At 48.1% G+C, this 18,894-nt stretch overlaps 1 protein-coding gene across 1 annotated transcript in view; it reads right to left on the bottom strand.

Moving 5' to 3' along the window:
* Nucleotides 1-18,681, bottom strand: part of EBF2 (EBF transcription factor 2) — a 184,115-nt gene extending 165,434 nt beyond the window's left edge. Inside the window, exons 1-6 of the mRNA XM_010948633.3 lie at nucleotides 17,985-18,681; nucleotides 15,331-15,487; nucleotides 14,155-14,218; nucleotides 13,842-13,897; nucleotides 13,265-13,338; nucleotides 7,047-7,115 (exon numbers count right to left, since the gene is read on the bottom strand). Coding sequence (XP_010946935.2) covers nucleotides 7,047-7,115; nucleotides 13,265-13,338; nucleotides 13,842-13,897; nucleotides 14,155-14,218; nucleotides 15,331-15,487; nucleotides 17,985-18,115 — 551 coding nt within the window. The 5' untranslated portion in view covers nucleotides 18,116-18,681. The remainder of the gene's footprint in view (nucleotides 1-7,046; nucleotides 7,116-13,264; nucleotides 13,339-13,841; nucleotides 13,898-14,154; nucleotides 14,219-15,330; nucleotides 15,488-17,984) is intronic.
* Between the last annotated feature and the right edge of the window lie 213 nt (nucleotides 18,682-18,894).

Below are 18,894 nucleotides of genomic sequence, written 5' to 3'. Positions count from 1 at the left end.
GGTGAAAGAATGATGCTTTCGTTTTGGTTAAGTAATCTGTTTTTTAGTGAGAAAATCTAAACCTCCCCAAGGGAACGGAATTTTTCACTTAAAAAAAAAAACCAAGAGCCGGGATTTTACAGACTTCACAGCACGGAGCTCCCCTACCCTGGAGATGGGGAGTCTGTGCAGAGGAGGCATATATCAATAGCTCCAGTAAATTATTGATGAGCAAGGATGATGAATTTGCATGCCTGACACCCAAACCTGGGCCTCGGCTAGAAGTAGAGAATTTAGAGCTGGAAGGTAATGTGAAGGTCACCCATTAATCCACAGCACTTGGCTTTACAGATTGGGAAACTGAGGCTCAGAGAGGAGGTTCATGATTTCCGTGATATTAGGCAGCTCGTAAGTGAATGATCTGGGATCTGAAGCAGGTGTCCTGATCCTAGTCCAGGGTCATTTCCGCTATCCTGTGCTGCCCCTCAGTCCCCGGGGGGCTGATATTCCATCAAACCTGTCACACCGTTGAATGTGACTTGCACACTCTCAAAGTTAAGTGATACTTTGGAGGCCAACAACGCCCGCCGCTTCCCAGAGAACAGAGCCCTCACTGATGTCCCCATCAGGAATTCTTTAGACCATACTCACCAGGCTTTTCCATTCTTTAACAGCTCTAAATTCTAGAAAGTTTTTCCTTCTTTTATGCTAAACTTGTTTCTCCATAACTTCTACCTATTGACTACACTCCAGTTTCACCATTGAAATTGGACAAGGCTTTGTGACCTTGGCTGAGTTTGTGTTTCCATAATTCATTTGTTCCTCTGTAAAGCTGAGACGTTTCTCAACTATTGGAGGTTAATTAAGATTATTTAATGAATACAAATCGCTTAGCACAATGCCCAGCACACAAGAAGTACCCATTAAATGTTAGATAAATGTTGACTATGGTTCTAACCCATCCTTCTCAGAGACAGAATTCTTTGTTCAGGAGGAATCACTACTGATCTATCTGGTTGTATCCTTTTCCAGGGAAAGGAAGGGACTGGTCACAGGCTAAAAACTAACCTGAGTGGCCTAGAATGACAAGAATCCACTGGGCTTTGCGGACATAACTCTCACCTATAGCTCAACTCCAACTTCTATCCAAATACTGTTTCTATGCCGAAAGGGACAATGGGGTTAAAAGCAGAATCTGTCCTTAAAAAAACTAAAAATAGATTTACCAAATGATCCAACAATCCCACTCCTGTGCATATATCCGGAGGAAACTCTTAATTCAAAAAGATACATGCACCCCAATGTTTATAGCAGCACTGGTTACAATAGCCGGGACATGGAAACAACCTAAATGTCTAGTGACAGATGATTGGAGAAAGAAATTGTGGTATATATATGTACAATGGAATACTACTCAGGCATGAAAGAGAGTAAAATAATGTCATTTACAGCAACATGGATGGACTTGGGGATTGTCATTCTAAGTGAAGTAGAATGAAATAAACCAGAAAGAGAAAGAAAAATACCATTGTATCATTTATATGTGGAATCTAGGAAAAAAAAAAAACACAAATGAACTTATTTACAAAACAGAAACAGACTCCCAGACATAAAACATACTTATGGTTACCAGGGGGTAAAGAGGGTGGGAAGGGATAAATTGGGAGTTTGAGATTTGCTGAACCTAACTACTATAAAATAGATAAACAACAAGGTCCTGTATAGTGCAGGGAACTATACTCAATGTCTTGTAGTAACCTATAAGGAAAATGAAAAAGAATATGAAAAGGAATACATGTATGCATATGTATGACTGAAACATTACGCTGTACGCCAGAAATTGACACAACACTGTAAACGGATTATACCTGAACTAAAAAAAAAAAAAGCCTCTGAATTTTTTTTAAAAAGACAGAAAAAAGTACAAGCAGAATCTACACCACAAATCAAGAGTAGATTAATATGGAGTTCATTTGATAAAGGGAAAGGAAAACTCCAGCGTTCGGGATTAATGCAGTATCTTCAGCATGCATGGAAGGCTGGCAGGGCTTTACCCCCTGGAGTTATTCTGTGAGAGTTCTCGCTCCACCAATAGCACTTTCTGGAGTTAAGTGATACCAGGAGAGAGGAAAAAAACTATGGCCTAGAGGGAGGAGGCTCCAAACACTTCTCTGATGGAACAAGGTAGTCGGTGAGGCAGAGAGAAGCAGGAAGAGGATGTATCAGATGGCAGGTGAAGGGCAAACAAGAAGCCTGGACCAGAGCAGGAAGCAGCAGGTGCAGATGCTGACCAAGGTGGCGGCAGGAGAGAACTTCACTTAACAAAGAAGGAGAAAACTCATATCCATTAGGATGGCAATGATCAAAAAACAAAACTAAACAAGAAAATAACAAGTAACGTGGAGATGTGAAAATGGAACATTTGTGCCCTGTTGGTGTGAGTGCAGAATGCTGTAACTGCTGTGGAAACCACACGGTGGTTCTTTGAACTATCATAAGATGCAGCAATTCCATTTCTGGGTGTGCACCCCAAAGAACTCATGACAAAGACTCACAGAGATATCTGTACATCCATGTGCACAGCAGTATTATTCACAACAGCCAAAAAGTTGAAGTGACCCAGGTGTTCGTTGACAGATGACTAGAGAAACAAACTGTAGTATAACCGTACAGTGGAATATTATTCAGCCATTAAAAGGAAGTAAATTGTAACACATGTTACAACACAAAGGAACCTTAAGGATATGATGCTGTGAAATAAGCCAGTCATAAAAGGACAAATACAGCATTATAAGAGGTACCTACAAGAGTCAAATTCATAGAGACAGAAAGTAGCATGGTGGTTGCCAGGCACTGGGGGGAGGGGGAAATAGGAAGTCAGAATTTCAGCTTGGGAAGCTGAAAAGAGCTCAGTAAGTAGATGGTGATGATGGTCGCACAGCAAGTCGAAGGTATTTAATACCACTGAACTATACACTTAAAAATGGCTAAGATAGTCAATTTTATGTTGTATGTATTTTACAACATTTAAAATTTTTCTTTAAAGAAAGGAAGAGAATATACCAGGAAGACCCCTCATGGGCAAATAAGCACCAGATAGTTTTGTGTAAATCTTTTGAATGAGGGTCATTCTGATGTTTGTTTGGCTTCTTGAAAAACAAAAGAAAGAAACAAACAAAAATATCAAAACTAAAATGGTCCTTCTAGACAACAGAGCCCATAAATATAGGAGACCAAAGTCCCAAGACAAAAGACTGAGATATTTAGCACATGAGAAATAGGTTGGAGATGCCTTTTTAAGAGAAAACATCATACTAGCGGGCACGTGGGCAGAGGCGGCCGATAAAGTCTCAGAAAGAACGCTCATCCTCTCTCCCATCTGACTTTTCCTGGGGCTACAGGAACAGTAGACTCTTTTTCCTCCTCCCATATCAATGAGATTGTCCCTAAAATCCTCTTCCCACGGACCACCAAGTTATCCTGAGTCCAGAGACTCGGTAGATACTCAAAAGAAGCTTCCAGATGGAGAAGAGAATCTGAAGAGAGCACAGCCCATGAACATCAAGGTTGAATTAGCGCTTCCCTCTGAAACCACAAAGTGTAAATCAGTTTGCGCCTTTTTATTTTTATTTACCGCACAGAGGTCTGCACAGACAAGATGCAGGCGGAAGCCCGCGGTAGGGATTATGTTTTCATTGTTGGTTTTGTTTTGTTCCATTTTGCTGAGTTTTTTTTTCAGATAGGAACTTTGGACTTTTACACTAAAAACGAACAAACCTAACTGCCACTCTGCACACACACACATATCTGTACCCAGAAGGAAGGCTTTCCCGGAGGCCCCGGCATACAGCAGCACCCCTGCTGGGCTGCGCGTTGGCCTGGCTTTTTGGAGAGGGGCGTGGCTGCCCAAGAATTTGCAAAAGCAGGCTAAAAAGATGACTGAAAATAAAAATTAAATTTATGTTTCTAGAGAGATTAAGGCAGGTTGTTATTTAGCAGGGGGTTAAAAAAGCCCCAGTCTGAGGCTTAGGAAATGGAAAGTTAAGTCTCCGATGGGGGTGCCCTGTTGTAACATCCAACGATTTTCAATTAAGGGGCCACGGGGTAGTCAAAGCTCTATTTCACACTTCAGACTGCCCATTGGAAATGGAATGTCTGCCCACGACGTGGTCACGTGAGCTAGATGAACAGTCAAGTTGTTTGTGTCTGAGCTGGCCGTCTATCAGGTTAGTGTTGTCACACTGTCAGTCTCGCCTCGATCAGAAACTCTGATTGGCCATTGATGAGATCAATGGCATTTCTGTGATGAGATTTTTCCTGCCCATTTCTGCGGTATGTCTTCAATTAATAAAAATGAAATCACGGCTGAATTGTGACTTGTTCACTGCGGTTTGGCAGGCAAAATCTTGCAGAACCTGGTTCACCAAAGGCAAAAAGACAAAAGGGGTCCTTGGTGGGGAAAAGTTTGGGGACCATTCTTGAGCCACCCCTCCCCCTTCCCTGCGGAACACGCACAGTTCCAAGGGGATAAACAGGCTTCCCTGGAGCCGGAGTGGAACATGCCTGTTGTGTGAGAAAACCCAAAGAGACCGTGTAAATTAACTGCATCTGGTTCGACTGAGCGAGAAGGGGGAGGAGATAATTAGTCGGCGTTACAGGAACAAGGGCAAGGAAGAGAGTTCTATATTTACTCAGAGGAAATCCAAAATAGACTGCTTAGCACCCGTTTGGTGCTCATGGGTTATCTCAACATCTCTAAGCCGGCAGATGTTGAATCCAGGGACCAGATGCACAGCTCAACCCCTGGACGACACAAACCGCCCATCCCACCGCCGGCAAATGGAAACTGGACTTCACCCCCTTTCGCTTCCAGAGACGAAGGGAAGGAGACATTCGGGAGCAGTGAGACAAGATTCCGGGGAAGGAAGAGTATCTTCAAACAACAGCCCCACGATGCAGGAGCCAGACAAATGCATCTGTTTGTAATAAGATGAGTTCTCTAAAAATCTGATCCTGGTCAATTTATAGCCCCCTTCAGTATGTATGTTTCCATGAGTAGATGCACAACATTTCGGAAGTAACACGTACTTCCAGTGATGCAGAGACATCGCCGGGCTGTTTTATTGTGCATAGGATAGTAAAAATAAATGCCACAGCCTCATAAAGCTCCCTAAGACGCAGCTAAAATACAATTTCCACCATCTCCAAAGAATGTAAAGCATTCGAGCGCTAACGAAGGCACCATAACATGAAAATCTTTCCTCTCCATGGATGCCGAAAGCCTACGTCCATGAACATGTCTATTATATAGGAATAAAACGTAGCACATTCGGCTTTCCCTGAGGGTTCAGGTTATACACAGCTTCTTAGAGAAGGAACTGCACTGAGGACGTGTGCTGATGAGATGTAAGGTCTGGGTTACCATGTACAGGTTTGCAACAGTTCTAAAGCTCGCTTACGGGGTATTTATTACCGAAAAGGATGTAACCATCATGAGGTAGAACACCTTCTTGAAAGAGGAGCTGAAGTGAGTGAAAAAGACTAGATGGAGATTCGTGAGCTCAATGGACATGCTGGAAAGGCCTGGATCTGTGTCTAGGCTGGTGTCATTGGCATCATATTCCCCAGAGGAGCCCGAGGGCATCCTGGGAGGTGAGGAGGTGATCAGCACGTCCAACGCACGTAAGCTGGGATGCAGAGTGCTGGAGAAAAGGTTGTAGCAGCGAGAGAATCATGGGCCTAGAAATACGGATGTATGTGTTCTAGTGTCCTGCAAACAAGGGTAAGCCGTGTCACCGTTTCTGAGTTCAGTCTTTTCATCGATCAAAGGAGGAAGACAGCTGACCCCAAAGAGTTCTTCCAACCCATGCACTTTCAGGAAAACTAAAGAAATTCCAAATGGCTCCCTCAAATTTGTCTCACGTGATCCTCCTGTGATGGCCAAGGCACCATATACATCCAGCAAACACTGTCTACCTGGCTGTCATCCTCTTCCAAGCATCTCAGAGAATACTGCGAGACTGCCACGGACATTTCAGCAACCTCTGAAACCTACAGCAGCAGGCCATGCCCTCCAGCCATCCCCTCCGTGAGACCATCACACAGAGATGTTGAGTGCTTTGTCCAAAGTCAGAAGCTAGGATGGGATCAGAACTCCAGCCTCCTCGTTCCTAGGGCTATGCTACACTTTCCACGAAGAAACCAAGCTGGCTTTCTGGGAAGCATGCCAGAGGTTCCATTCTCCCAACTGAGAATTCGTTGGAATATTGGAATAACAACTTTGGAGACTGTGGTCTCTCCAACCCATTTCAGGACCTGTCTAGAAACACAAAAACCCAAAGAAAGAAGCAATGGGGAATTATTCCGTTTTTTAACGAAAGAGAAAAAATTAGGGGTGGGAATATGGGATTTCTTAAAAATTACGCGATTGCTGGAAGTTAATTTGGTATTTCTTCATTGGTTGGTAAGTTCTGTTTCCAATCACAAAAACATACAGCTGAGGATGCCTAAATCACATTTCCATGAATTAGCATCTCGTCCCAAAGAATCTTTCCTACTCGGCACATAACAGGGAACCCAGAATGCAATCCTCTGCAGTAGAAATGAATCTCCCTCAATGCAACAGAGCTTGTCATCATCCTCTAAACCGTAATCTAAGTTGATAGTCTTCAAGGCAAACAGCAATCACTGAGAATGATAGAGAAGTCACCGCTTAAATGGGGTACACTGCCTCTTCTAGGGAACTGATTGAGACCCTATCCCAACAGACAGGAGAGACGGCATCCTTTACCAGCCTATACCATCCACACCCTCCTTATTATGGTGGAGTCAGTGCACCTGGAAAAGAATCTCATCACAGATTTAGAGACATATGTTCAAAAAGGAAGGTTCTGACTTCTTCCAAGGAAGGCCAACCAAGACAAGAAAGCACATGTCGGACTAGCTTCATGCCTTGAAGATAACACGAAACCAACCTTACGTCAAAGCCCAGTGATCAGTACTCAGAGTTAAGATTCTAAAGGAAAGAAATCAGACACGATTTTTTTTAAATCACTTTTTCCCCCTACCTGTCGATGATGACAGGATCTGAAGGAGTCTCATTTCGATTGCCACAACTTTTCTTTTCGCAGCATCGACTGTAGATTGGGAAGGGACCAAAAGAGTAAAAGAAATTTGTTAAAAATCAAGAAAATACACATATAATGTAAGAACGTTCACCAAAAATGAGTATGTCCCAGGTAGCTCCTTAACTATCAGCTGCTTGAGAGTGAGTTTATGGCCACGTTTAAAAACAACACTAAATTTAAAGCCCCAAAATATTCATTCAAATTCTCACCCTGTGACTTATAAACTGGGTAATTCTCAGCAAATTACAACTTTCCCCAAGAGTTATGTTTGTAACCTGAACAACAGACAATAGGACATTAAGATCTATAACATCACCCCCAGCTCCATGTTGAGTGATTTTATTGTTGTATTTTTTTTTTAGGTATTTGTGTCTTAATAAATATTTCAAGTAAGAGGGGAAAGGAAAAGGTATTTTAAAATACCCACAGCTGCCTGGATTATTAGAAACCTTAGTTACATACCATCTTTCTTCAAACAACTCAGTGTACTTTCTAAATGTTTATTCGTGCATTCATTTCCATCATCTTCTAAAGATGAAGGAGGAAGACCAGAAGTGTGGTGTACATTGTCAAGTGGGAGGAAAATGAGGCAGGGAGGTGTTAAATGCTATCTCCCAACATTTTCACCAAGTCCAGAACAGAAACGAGACTCAGCGCGTAAGTCCCATCTTGAGAACTCTACCTCCCAAGCCTTCCACCTGGCAAAGTGCTGGGTACCCTGGTAGATTCTCGAGAAGCGCTCGTGGAATCATCTGAGAGGAAGAGAGAAAGTAGGGACCCTAGAGCAATTACAACAGATGGGAAGGACTCAGCAGGACCTGAGCAGAGAACAAAACACTCCGCTCCAAAGGTATCTGCATGAAAGACCTAAACGAATACAAACAGGGTGAGGGAAGCTGGGTGGCTGGAAAATCACATCCTCATGTTGCCTGTCTGCTGCTTGCCAGAACCACAGCCTTCTAAATACCTCTCAGCTCACCCAAGCACATGGTCTGCCATCAGCGGTAGTTGGTTAAGGATGTAGCCTTGACATGGCTTATAAGAAAAGCAGTACCATCTCCAGCTGTTGGAGAATATATCTCATAACTGTTAGCAAGAACCACATTTATGTGAGCATTGCTCTTCCCATGATAGTCTCTCTGTTGATGAGACGTGATAGAAAGATGGGTAAAGTAGGAATCAGGGCTCTGGCACCTAACCCAACTTTGTCACTTGCTAGCTGCATGAATTTAGTCAAATCTCTTTAACCCCTCTGGGCTTTGCCTTCCTTATATATAAAACTAAAGTATGGGACTAGATTATCTCCAGAAACCCTTCTAGGTTTAAGAAGTCCATGAGGCTATGAGATTCCCTGAGCATCCTTCGCTTCAAAAGTGGTGACAGATTAAGGAAAAGAAGTCATGTGGCAGCAGGGACCCAAAGGCCTAATACCAGCCCAATCTTCAATTTGCTTTCTGTTTCTGGGCAGTGTATCTGCCCTCTCTGATCCTCTACAGAACTACCAACCAACAAACAGATATTTAAAAAAAATTTTTAAAGTCCATCGCTCTCATGCAAGGGTGTGTGGATTATTCCGTAAGAAATTCCACCATCCTCAGAAAGTAAAATAGACTTGGGAGATGCTAAAAAAAAAAAAAAAAAAAATGTTCACCAAATGGGCACAATGAGGTTTTAAGAAATGTAATCAAATTAGTGGGAAGTAAAAGAAAGTTTGTCTCAACTTTCTTAAATGCCAGAGTTTGCCACTGGGAGTTTCTGAAATAATATTTTGCCTTTGAAATTATATCAGGTCTTAACTTTTAAAATTTCAAGCCATCCCAGGATTAACACCAATAAAAGTGCTGGCCAGCAGCTCTCCCACCTCCCAAAGCCCTTGTCTCTCTTCCTAACTCCCTACTCCACCCATTTCTGTCTGCCACCTTTCCTATTTCTATTTCTTATGTTAGTGGAATACCTGTGCACTTCAGGCAAATCCTTTTTCTTAGCAACACAATTTCAAAAGCCCTATGCATGCTAGTTATCTAAAGACCTAGCTAGCCTCCCCTTTGACATCACCAGCATGTCAATTTAATCCAAATCCATGTGTGATTCTGGGTACAATTTAATTACAAGAGAATTCTCTCAGAATGTGCTAATCTGTCTAGTTTGAGAAGGAAGGATTCTGAGGAGGCCAAGGAAGTTTGCAAAATTGCTCAGCTGAATTCAGCTGCTTTCCATGGGGACTTTCTCTGGAGGAAAAGAAAAACAGATAAAAATGTAAGCCTGGTGCCAGGGTCATACAAGTGTGGGGAATCGACTAGGGGAAGGAAATGATATTCAAAGAAAAATGCAGAGAAACTTTAGGACCCAATCTTCCATCTTCCAACAGTAACATATTTAAGTATAATCTCTGAGTTAACACCACAGGAAAGATGTAGCAGACACTCACGCAGCTGTTGGAAGGTATAAAAATTATACAAGTGAGCTATATTCACCCCTTCTGAGCCCTTCATAAAATTTCTCTGGGTTAGCCAAAGCTAATTCTTTTTTTTTTTCTTTCTTTCTTTTATAAAAAGAAAAGGTCTCATCAAGATGTCCTAGTTATTCTTGATTTGGTTTCTTAAATGACATTCAGTCCTCGTGCCAGCAATCATAAAATAAGCAAAGGGAAGTGGAGAGTGGAAGACATTCATGAGTCTACATTCCCCAGTCACTCTGGGATCAGGGATGTGGGTTGACATCAAGGCCCCCGTCCCTGAATTACTCAGATAACAAACTCAAGTCTCCCTTCCCTTTGCTGTATAGACAAAGCCGATGGGATCGACTTTAGGTTCAGCTACTTTAATTAAAAGGCTCATTTTTAGGATTCATTTCCAACAAGCCAATCTCTAAGTCTGAAGTCCCTGATAAGTATTTTTAAAAACCGAACAAGACTAAAAAGAAAAAAAAAAATAGGAAAAGATGGGAAACAAACAAAGAGGAGGAAACTGAGCTTGGCACTAGGTTAAGGTTGTGTGTGTTCCTAACCACCCCAGAGGGGCTCAAAGTGCTCTTTTTTTTTTCCTAACGAATGAAAATGAAAGCTTTTCCTCTGCCCCTCATTTGGCTTGGTTTGGTTTCTTTTATTCTGGTCCTTATTTGGAGAACTTTTTACCTAAAAGACTCTTGATTTGCTTATAGGCCTCTCCCACCCTCCCTGCCTCCTTGAGGAGATCTTTAGAGACGGAATAAGAAGAAATAAAACTAGTTGGGGATGGGAGGCGAGGAATGTGAGAGATTTTACCCCAATCTGGATCTTACCTGGATTTTTCAGAAAGGGATCAAGGGGAGGGGATAAGTGAAGAAAACAAAAAAACCAGCTATGGACACAGGATGTCCAGTCAACCAAACTCCTGCTCCAGACAAGCCAGTGTGCCCTTTCCCCTCCAAAATCGTTTTTAAAATTCAACCCTCAACTTTCAAAAATCTGTCTCTAATTTCAAACTCAAATAAGCACACAGCATGGTGGCTTTTGTTTTGTTTTCTTCTCCCCAACTCCTCCCTGCGATTGCATAACAAAAGTGTCTAAATTCACACCATCTGGCCGATAAAGACACTGGCCCCACTGCCCGGCTGGCCCATCTGATTAGGGCTCTGTCTAGCCTGCGCCTTGTGGCGAAAAGTCACAGCTGTGGGGTTTGCTCGCGCTCAATACAACTCTGTTATTAGCCAGCTGTAGGCCTTGAGACGACTTCTGTTCAAATTATAATATCTTTTAACCCTCTGAGCATTGAGGGCACAGGGGTGGCTGGCAAGCGACATAACAACTAGATTTCTCCTTGCTAATAATTGGCAGAATGAACTAAAGCAGGGAAGAGGGGAGTGGAGACAACTGGGGAAGGGAGGAAGAAGTTATACCTAGGAGAGATTTGTTTTGTTCCTCCCCTAAAAGCTAAACACCAGTTTATGGGCTTTTTTTTTTTTTGCTAGAGATTGCAGAGCACAGGGAAATTCCCAGGTACGTCCAAGAACACTCTGCACATGAAACTAAGCGTGTGCAATAACCAGTGAGACACAGGGCTCATCTGAATCATCCTAGAGTCATTGACTTTGATAACTGACTCTTAATATGTGGGAAAAGGAACTTTTTTCCCTTACTGGAGAGTCACCCGCTCTGACTAACAGATTAAATGAGGAATTCCATTTTAGATGCATCCAATATTTGCCATCACCCCAGCTCATCTCCCAAAGTGCGTGCGCGCGCGCGCGCGCGCACACACACACACACATACACACACACTACATAGTATCCATCCAATGGATCATTTATTTACCCATAATTAATATTTGCTTTAAACCCCAGTTTGGGGAGAAAATGGCGCATCTTTCCAGGCCTCCAATGCAAAGAGGTTACAGTACATTAAATTTTTATATTGTGTTACTAATGCAGACTAAACTAGAGCCTTTAAAAATTGATGCCTCTACTTAAACAGCATAAAATGAGGAGGATTTGATTGGGCTTAAAAAATAAAAATGTCAGCCTTAACTACAGCTGGATGGGGCGTGCGAGTATCACTTAAAATGACAGATACAATTCATCAGACAATGGGCCAGATTTGGGTTTTGTTTTCTTTCCTTTTAAGAAGACAATCTCTCCAAACAAAGACATTTAAAAGTATAAAGAAGAATTTTTTAAAAACCCGCCCTTCAATTAGCCAACCAAATCAAGGTGTTCTGACTTTAATCTGAGTGTTACATACAAGTTCATCTTGGAGTTGTAGTTTCTTTCTGAGAGAATCTATCAGGGGGCCCTGGGATAATGGAGTAGCTATCTGGTTACTCCATCGCCCCACACCTCACCCAGCTGCTCAGGCGAGGAGGCCTCTCTCAATTCCCCTCAGCTGAGGCCACTGGCAGAGTTGAACTTTGCATTTGGCGAAGTTTGTTTTTCTAATAGTTGGTCAAAACCAAAACAAACATGTCCGATTGTTCTGGTTTCTTCCTGACTGGGTTGGGAGGGAGACGGGGCTGCCGGGAGCTGCCCATAAAACAACCCAAACTAGCTCAGATGGTCCGCAATTACCCGAAGCTAGAAACTCTGGAGTTGGAAGACACTCACTGAGCAATAGTGGAGTAAGGAAGAATTGAGACTTTCCAATTAGAGATTTTGGGAGGAAGAAAAACGTTTATGGAGTAAGCATTAAAATTTTTATAGTAAGATAACCACCTTTTCCCAGAGTTTCCTTTCTATATCCTTTCTCCTTTGCTGTGGGATCTCCCATACCCAGCACATACTAGACACGCGATAAAAATTTGTTGAAAGAATAAGTGTATGGATGAATGTCTTCTAATATTTTTTTTCCTTCTAGTTGAGCAGAATGAAAGACTCAAAATGGAATAGACTGGCCTCGGAAAAGAAGATGAGGGTAGACAGCACCTTTCACAACTTGGTCATCAGAATCCAACTGTTGCCCCAGACCCCGGATCTCCCCATGGGGTCCTCCCCCCTCATCCAGTCGTGAACCTGACCAGTTTTCCACCCAGCAGTTTCTCCTGACCCAAGAAACTCCCCTGGCTCGAGAAATCAAGGAAAAGCCACATCCCCATTGGAAGAAAAGGCTTGTGCAACACAGACGGGTGCCTCAGCTGGGAGGCGGTGGGTAGCGCCCTAAAAATGGGCCGCTTGACCCCGCTGGTGGTCTCCCACCCAGACCGAGAGTCCTTCCAGTGCCTTGACTCAGTTAACTCAGCAAGTGGCCCCTCCTGGAAACTTGCCCCTAAAGCGGACGGGACAGGACCGGCGGGAACTGAGCGCTGCTGGCCTCGGACGGCGACCGATTCAGGGAAAGTCCCGGATCCCAAACTTGACCCGCAGCCGCTCAGCCCCTCCCGGCCCGGCCGCCAACCGCTGGACTGTGGACCTTCCGCGTCGCAGAGGAAACTCCCAAGATGCCAGGGGGTGGAATCCTGAGTGACTCTGGGTTTCCTTTTCGAGTCCTAACGGACTTGCTCTCAGAATCTGGCTTTTAGGGAGGAGATCTAGTGAACCGGCCCCAAGGGCAAGTCCCGGAGAGCCCTCCCTCCCGGGGCGCCAGGTCTCCTGAAAGTCAGCGCCCGGGACGCGCGCGAGCCTGCGCCGCAAGCGCGGCTCACCTGCCCCCGCGCTCCAGCAAAGCCCGCAGGAAAAAGACGGCGCTTACCTGCACATCACTTCGTGTGTCAGGAGAACTCGGCACATTTCTGGATTCTTATTTTGTCCCTCGTAAGCTATGGGCTGCGAAGGAGGCGGGGGCAGGGAGGGGAGATACGAGGAAGTGGAGGGACAAAGAAAAGAGGGCTTTAGGGCAAGCACAAAATCGTGTCTCCTCTCTCTGCCCACCGCTTCATCAGGAGTCCCCGCTCGCAGCACAGAACCTGAGCTGTGGCCTGGTTAACTCGAGCGAAATGGTAATAGAAAAGTTTGCCCCGGTGAGGACATACTTCTCGCAAAAAAGACTGTGGGCGGTGGGGGTGCTGAATCTCCCAATTGCTTCCCCTCTTCATCCCTCTGCTCGACTACCCTCGACCCCCAGCGTCTCCCCAGTCCGGATAATTGAGAAGAGTGGGGAGGGCGATTTTTTTTTTTTTCCAGAGTAGACCAGGTGCGGGTTGATGCGGAGGGTCTATGAAGACTGACCCAGGAAGTCATGGAGGGTGAGGGCAGGTCAGGGACAGGCTGGATGAGGGAGAGGGGAGATTGGAGGGGGAGAGGAGGAGCCGAGTGACCGCGAGGCTCACCTGCTTGGTGACCGAGTCGATGAGCCTGACGTACAGGTCCTGCTCCGTGCGGACACCTGCGGGGGAGGCGGGCGGGCACGAGGTGAGGGCGGCGCAGCCCTTCCGGGCACCCCAGACCCGTCTGTGGGGCCGGGGCTGAGTGCAGGTTGAGCCGTCCTGGGGGCAAAGATCACCCGCCCGACCCCCTGGCTCCGAGCGGGCCTCCCGCAGCCCTGCTCTCCCCGGGCCTGGAGCCCGCCCGCCAGCGACCGCAGCAAGGTCAATGCTTCCCGGAGAAAGGAGCGCGCGGGCGCCGCGGGCGCAGGGCGCTCACCGTTGCTATAGAGGAGCTGTAACTTGTAGTGGGTGCCGTTGTTGGTCTTCTCGTTGCCTTGTTCCTGAAAAGACAGAGTCCTTTGCTTTCCAGCCCCCCAAAATGAGAAAGAAAGAAGAGAGAGGGCTTCCCTACCCTAACCCCTGCCATCTTTCAACCGACAGCTTTGAACAACCCCCTGCCCAGCCCCGGGTCAAAGGGCAGGAGCGGCAGCCGTTCGCCAACCTCCGAAACTTGCCAAGGCTCGCTGTCACTTGACCTTTTCCACCGGTCTGCTCCCCCCCTTAAAAATGTCCTCAGAAGTGCCGCCCCAGAGGTGGGACCCCCAGACATCGTGTCTACGGCTGCGTTTAAACAGGCCCCACCCAACCCATCGGGCTCTGCCTTTCCTTAGGAAGCCCCAAGGCTTCTCTTGGCAGAAAGGTAAAGGAACCTGTCATTTGGAAGGGCAGCGTTCGGCCCTACCTGGCCAGGATGGAGTCTTGGGGCCACCAGCTCAGGGACACAGGCCCAGATTCAAGAGGAATCTTGGGAAGGCCTGCTCCAAAACTCCACTGTATAGATGAGGAGACAGGCCCAGAAAGGGCAAGACACTTCCCTTTCTTCTCACATGGCTTCATTTGAGATCAAATTCAGCCCCCATAACCCAGCCTGGGCCGGGAGCAGGCACTGCCTTGGGAACCAGAGTGGAAGAGAAGGCTAAGGGGATGGGTTGGGAGGCCGGGCTGTGGGTTTCCACCTACTACCTGTCTAACCCACCCTGCCAGCACTGACAAGTGCAAAATAATTAATAATAATAATAATAATAATAATAATAATAATAATAATAATAATAATACAGAGAAGGGCAGCCTGGGCCCTGAGTATACGTTTAAACTATGCTCTAGTTGGAAGGACATTTGCTCCGCGGTCAGTCGGTGACCAGGCTCTGTTAATGATCCGGAAGCCCGGTTCGAAAAGCCACAAGCGCCCCTACAAAGGGAGGTGTGGGAGGGGAGTGCGGGCGGGAGAAGATGCGGGAAAATCGACTGATTCAGAGGCCGGGGGTGAGAAGCCTCGATTTCTCATCCCTCCTGATGTGAGTGGAGAAGTGTCGGAAGTGACAGATGGGATCTTTAGTGCTTTGCAAGGAGGTAGTTATTAAGCTGCCAGGGGAAGAGGGGGACCTCTGCTTACTTTGTCGTTCTCCACAAAGTCTACGAAGGCAGTGCGCTCAATCTCCACCGGCTGCCCCTGCCTGTCGTAGAGTGCCAGGACGAAATGAAAGAAGTTGGATTTCCTCAAGTTGGAGGGAGGCTGCTTCTCAAAGTGGGCCCGGGACAGGGCTACTCCGCTGCGCACGAAGAGACACGGAGGACACCGCATCCGGGGAAGGAGAGAAAGACACGATGTTACCAACGCGCCCATGCAACACCGCAGACAGTCAGGGGTCCCTGTCCGGGGTCCAGACTTCTGGAGCCCTCGGGCCTTCTTTTCAATTAGGATTAAGAAGTGAGGACTCCTCAGAGGAGTGGCCACAGGGATCGGGTGGCAGGGCCGACGACCCCGAATGCTGTCACTGCCAGCTGTTCCAGCCTCCGGGCATCCCAGCACCCAGCAGCTCAAAGTCTGGCCTTTAGTGGAGACCAAAGGATCATGACTACAGACCGAGGCCCCCAGGAGTCCCCTGAGGCACTGGCCCAAGTCTTGTCCCATTAGGTGGCCCAATCTTCTGCGGACTGGGTCAGGATTCAGGGCTGGGCCCCAGGCTTAGGGGACTAAGCGCCTCGTTACTTTTAAAGAAATGACCCTATTCCTTCATCTTCATTGGAGTTACCTGTCCCGGCACTACTGCCCACAACGCCCCCCCCCCACCACCAAGCTATCCCGAAAGGGCGGTGGGCAAGAACCCCTCTGAGCGGACGGGAAGCCCAGAAGCCAAGCCTGGGTCCTACAGGGAGAGGCCTCACTGCCTGCTTTCCTCGCTCTTCCGAAAAGTTTTGCCCGGGGCAGTAGCAGGGTGGAATCCCCTTGAACCAGTACCAGGCTTCTAGGGCCATCGCGTACGACCTGATACTGAGGACCTTGCCCCTAGAACTGCTGAGCCTGGAGAAGCCAAAATGTTATTAAGAGGCTGGAATGTCCTCGCCTGGGGCTGTGGGTCTCCCGGCTCAAGCCGCATCTCTGGGCCGCGCGGGCCAAACGCGCCGACCGCGATACCGGTGTTGGAGAACCCGGGAGGCTCCCTGGAGCGTACTGAGTATGTGCACACACCTCCCTGCCGACCTACGGCGGCCGGGGACAAACTGGCCGCCAGATCGCATTTAACAGGAGACTCACGGCCCAGGCGAGCGCGCAGGTGGACGGGACTGCCCCGCGGTGCTGGGGTCGCCGGGCGTCTTGCTCTAGGGCGCGAGCACTTTCTCTCTTTTGAAGGGTGTAAAATTTTGGCTAGAATCCCCCCCTCCCCATCGGACTGCCTGTTTTAACTGTAACAATTATTTGATCGGAGAAGGGAGGAAAGTAGGGGAGGCCTCTTCCAGGTGCTTGGCTAAGGAAATGCGCCGAAGAGCCCGCTCTGCGGTGCTGCCCGCTTTTCCTCGGCCTGCAGCCCAGAGAGTCCCCAGACGGCTGCGGAAAGCCGCCGCCGTGGCCTGCCATCTGCTCGAGGACACGGGCGCGTCCCGGTCTCGGGCAGGAGGGAGGGAGCTGCCGCCTGCTCCGGTCTCCGGAGCGTAGCGGCTTTTGCTTCCTCTCCTCCAAGAGTAGTGGCCGGTTCGCTCTACCCGGGACTCCAGGTAGAGTCGTGACCTGTCTAGAAAAGAAGTAGTTTCTCCGCGTGAAGCTAGGACTTAGAGGGGGATGGCCAGGAGAGCGGACAGAGAGGCGGCAGTCGTGGGAAGAAGTTCGTGAGCTCTTTGGGGTAAGGGGGCTGTCTCTGACAGACAAGGTCGTAGAGACCACAAATGCCAGCTCAATAGTGGTGATGAGGGAGGGGAACCAGAATGTCTTCATGGGGTGGCAGCTGGACAAGGCATTTACTATCTCAGCAGGAGGATGCTCAGAAACAGTCAACTTCAGGGACGAGCAAAACTAGAGGCTGTGACTGCTGCTTTTGCAGCGCGTCTCCTTTCCTCGCCTTTTTCCTACGGGCTGCTTCTACTGTTACTCCATCTTTTCTCTTTAGTCTCTTCTCTCCCCTCACCCCCGCCTCTGTGCGTCTGGTCCGCTGTTTTATCTCTGCTCCCGGACCCTCCAGTCTGCGCCCCTCCCAGAGCACCCGGCTGCTTTGCCTTCACAGGCAGCCGCTCCGGCCTCCACGGCTCCTCTAGCCGCCGCCGCCATCTGGCCGTGGGCTCCCCGCCTCCAGGAATCGCCCGGCAGGATGCGGGAGGAGAGGCGCTCGCAAGCAGCTTGGCGGAACCCGGGAGTCGCCGAAAAGCCGGCTGTCCTCCGGTGGTCGCCGCTGCCGGCTGGGTGCTCACGCTGGGCTCCGGACCCGGCCCGTCTTGCAGGACTAGGGGCTGAGCTGCGAGGCGTCGGATGCTACTTTGTTATTTTTCCTCCCAAAGAGTAGTCTGTGGGGAAGGCGTGCGGGAGAAACACAAACGACCCAGGCAGTTCAGAAACTCGAGTGTTGGCCGCGGGGTAAGTGTTCCCCTAACCGCAGCGACCTGCCTGCCGGAGGGCGAGCCCCAGCGCGCCAGGCCAGGGCGAAATATAGGGGGAGGGAGCGATCAAGGGCCAGGGCAGCGAGGGTGGTGACACACAGAGAGAGACAGAGATCGAGAGAGCGAGAAACGAACAAGCGAGAGGCTGAGAGCATAATAAGTGTGCGGCCGTCTCGTTACCTCTGCGCCGCGACATTGGCGTCCACCACGCCGACATTCCGGACCCAGGACCTGACCGAATCCATCTCGGCGCCCAGCGATTTCTCTTTCAGAGCTGGTCCTCTTCCTAAAGTATCTTGGATGCCAAACATTTAAAAAGTCTGATCTACTGTCGCTTTAAAAATGAGTTACAACGCTGTCCTCACTGTTCCCAACGTTGTCACCAAACCGTCTCCTCCAAACCAATCCAAGAAAAGGGATCAAGTGCCGAAGTTTGAGTCTCTCTTGGGGGGGTGGGGGGAGAGATAACCCGTCCTTTGCTTCCACGCGTGAGGTGCGGACAGATGTAGTTAAAGTTTGGGTTCTGTCCTTCGGAAGTTCAGATCTGCCGTCTCAGGCCCTCCGCCCTAGGTCGCTCGCATCCTTCCAGTGGCAGCGCTGCCTCCAGAAAGTGATCACAATTTTGAAGCATCACCTGTTCTGGGAGAAACAGGAGGAGATTGATGGCTGCCTAATCTCTCCTCTTCCTCCTGGTCCCCCACCCCCCTCCCTGCTCCTCCCTACCGATCCAATTTAGAAAAAAAAAAAAAAATCCCCAACAGGATCAGTTGTAAAAGGAAGGGGAAGACCCGGAGCGGAGAGGAGGCGGTGGCTGCGAGCGCTGCGGAGCCGGGCTGCAGCCTCGCGCCTGCCCCATGAATGGGTTACTACGGCCTGGGCCGCGGGAGGCGGAGTCGTGGCCCGATAAGGAGCCTCATTTGCATAGACGCTCGGGATTGGCCGGCGCTGGGCAGGCCCGGCCGACGTCCTCAGGCGGCGCGCGCCACGCTCGGCGTTGCCGGGAGTCCGGGAGGTGAAAGGGGACAGAAAGCTCCCGGCACTCGGTCCTTGCCCAGACCCCATGTGCGTGCGTGGGGGCCCGCAAAGCCTG

Source organism: Camelus bactrianus, chromosome 31 (genome assembly GCF_048773025.1).
Source record: "Camelus bactrianus isolate YW-2024 breed Bactrian camel chromosome 31, ASM4877302v1, whole genome shotgun sequence".
In the NCBI taxonomy this organism is placed as follows: Eukaryota; Metazoa; Chordata; class Mammalia; order Artiodactyla; family Camelidae; genus Camelus; species Camelus bactrianus.
This window is presented reverse-complemented; position numbering and strand designations above follow the sequence as displayed.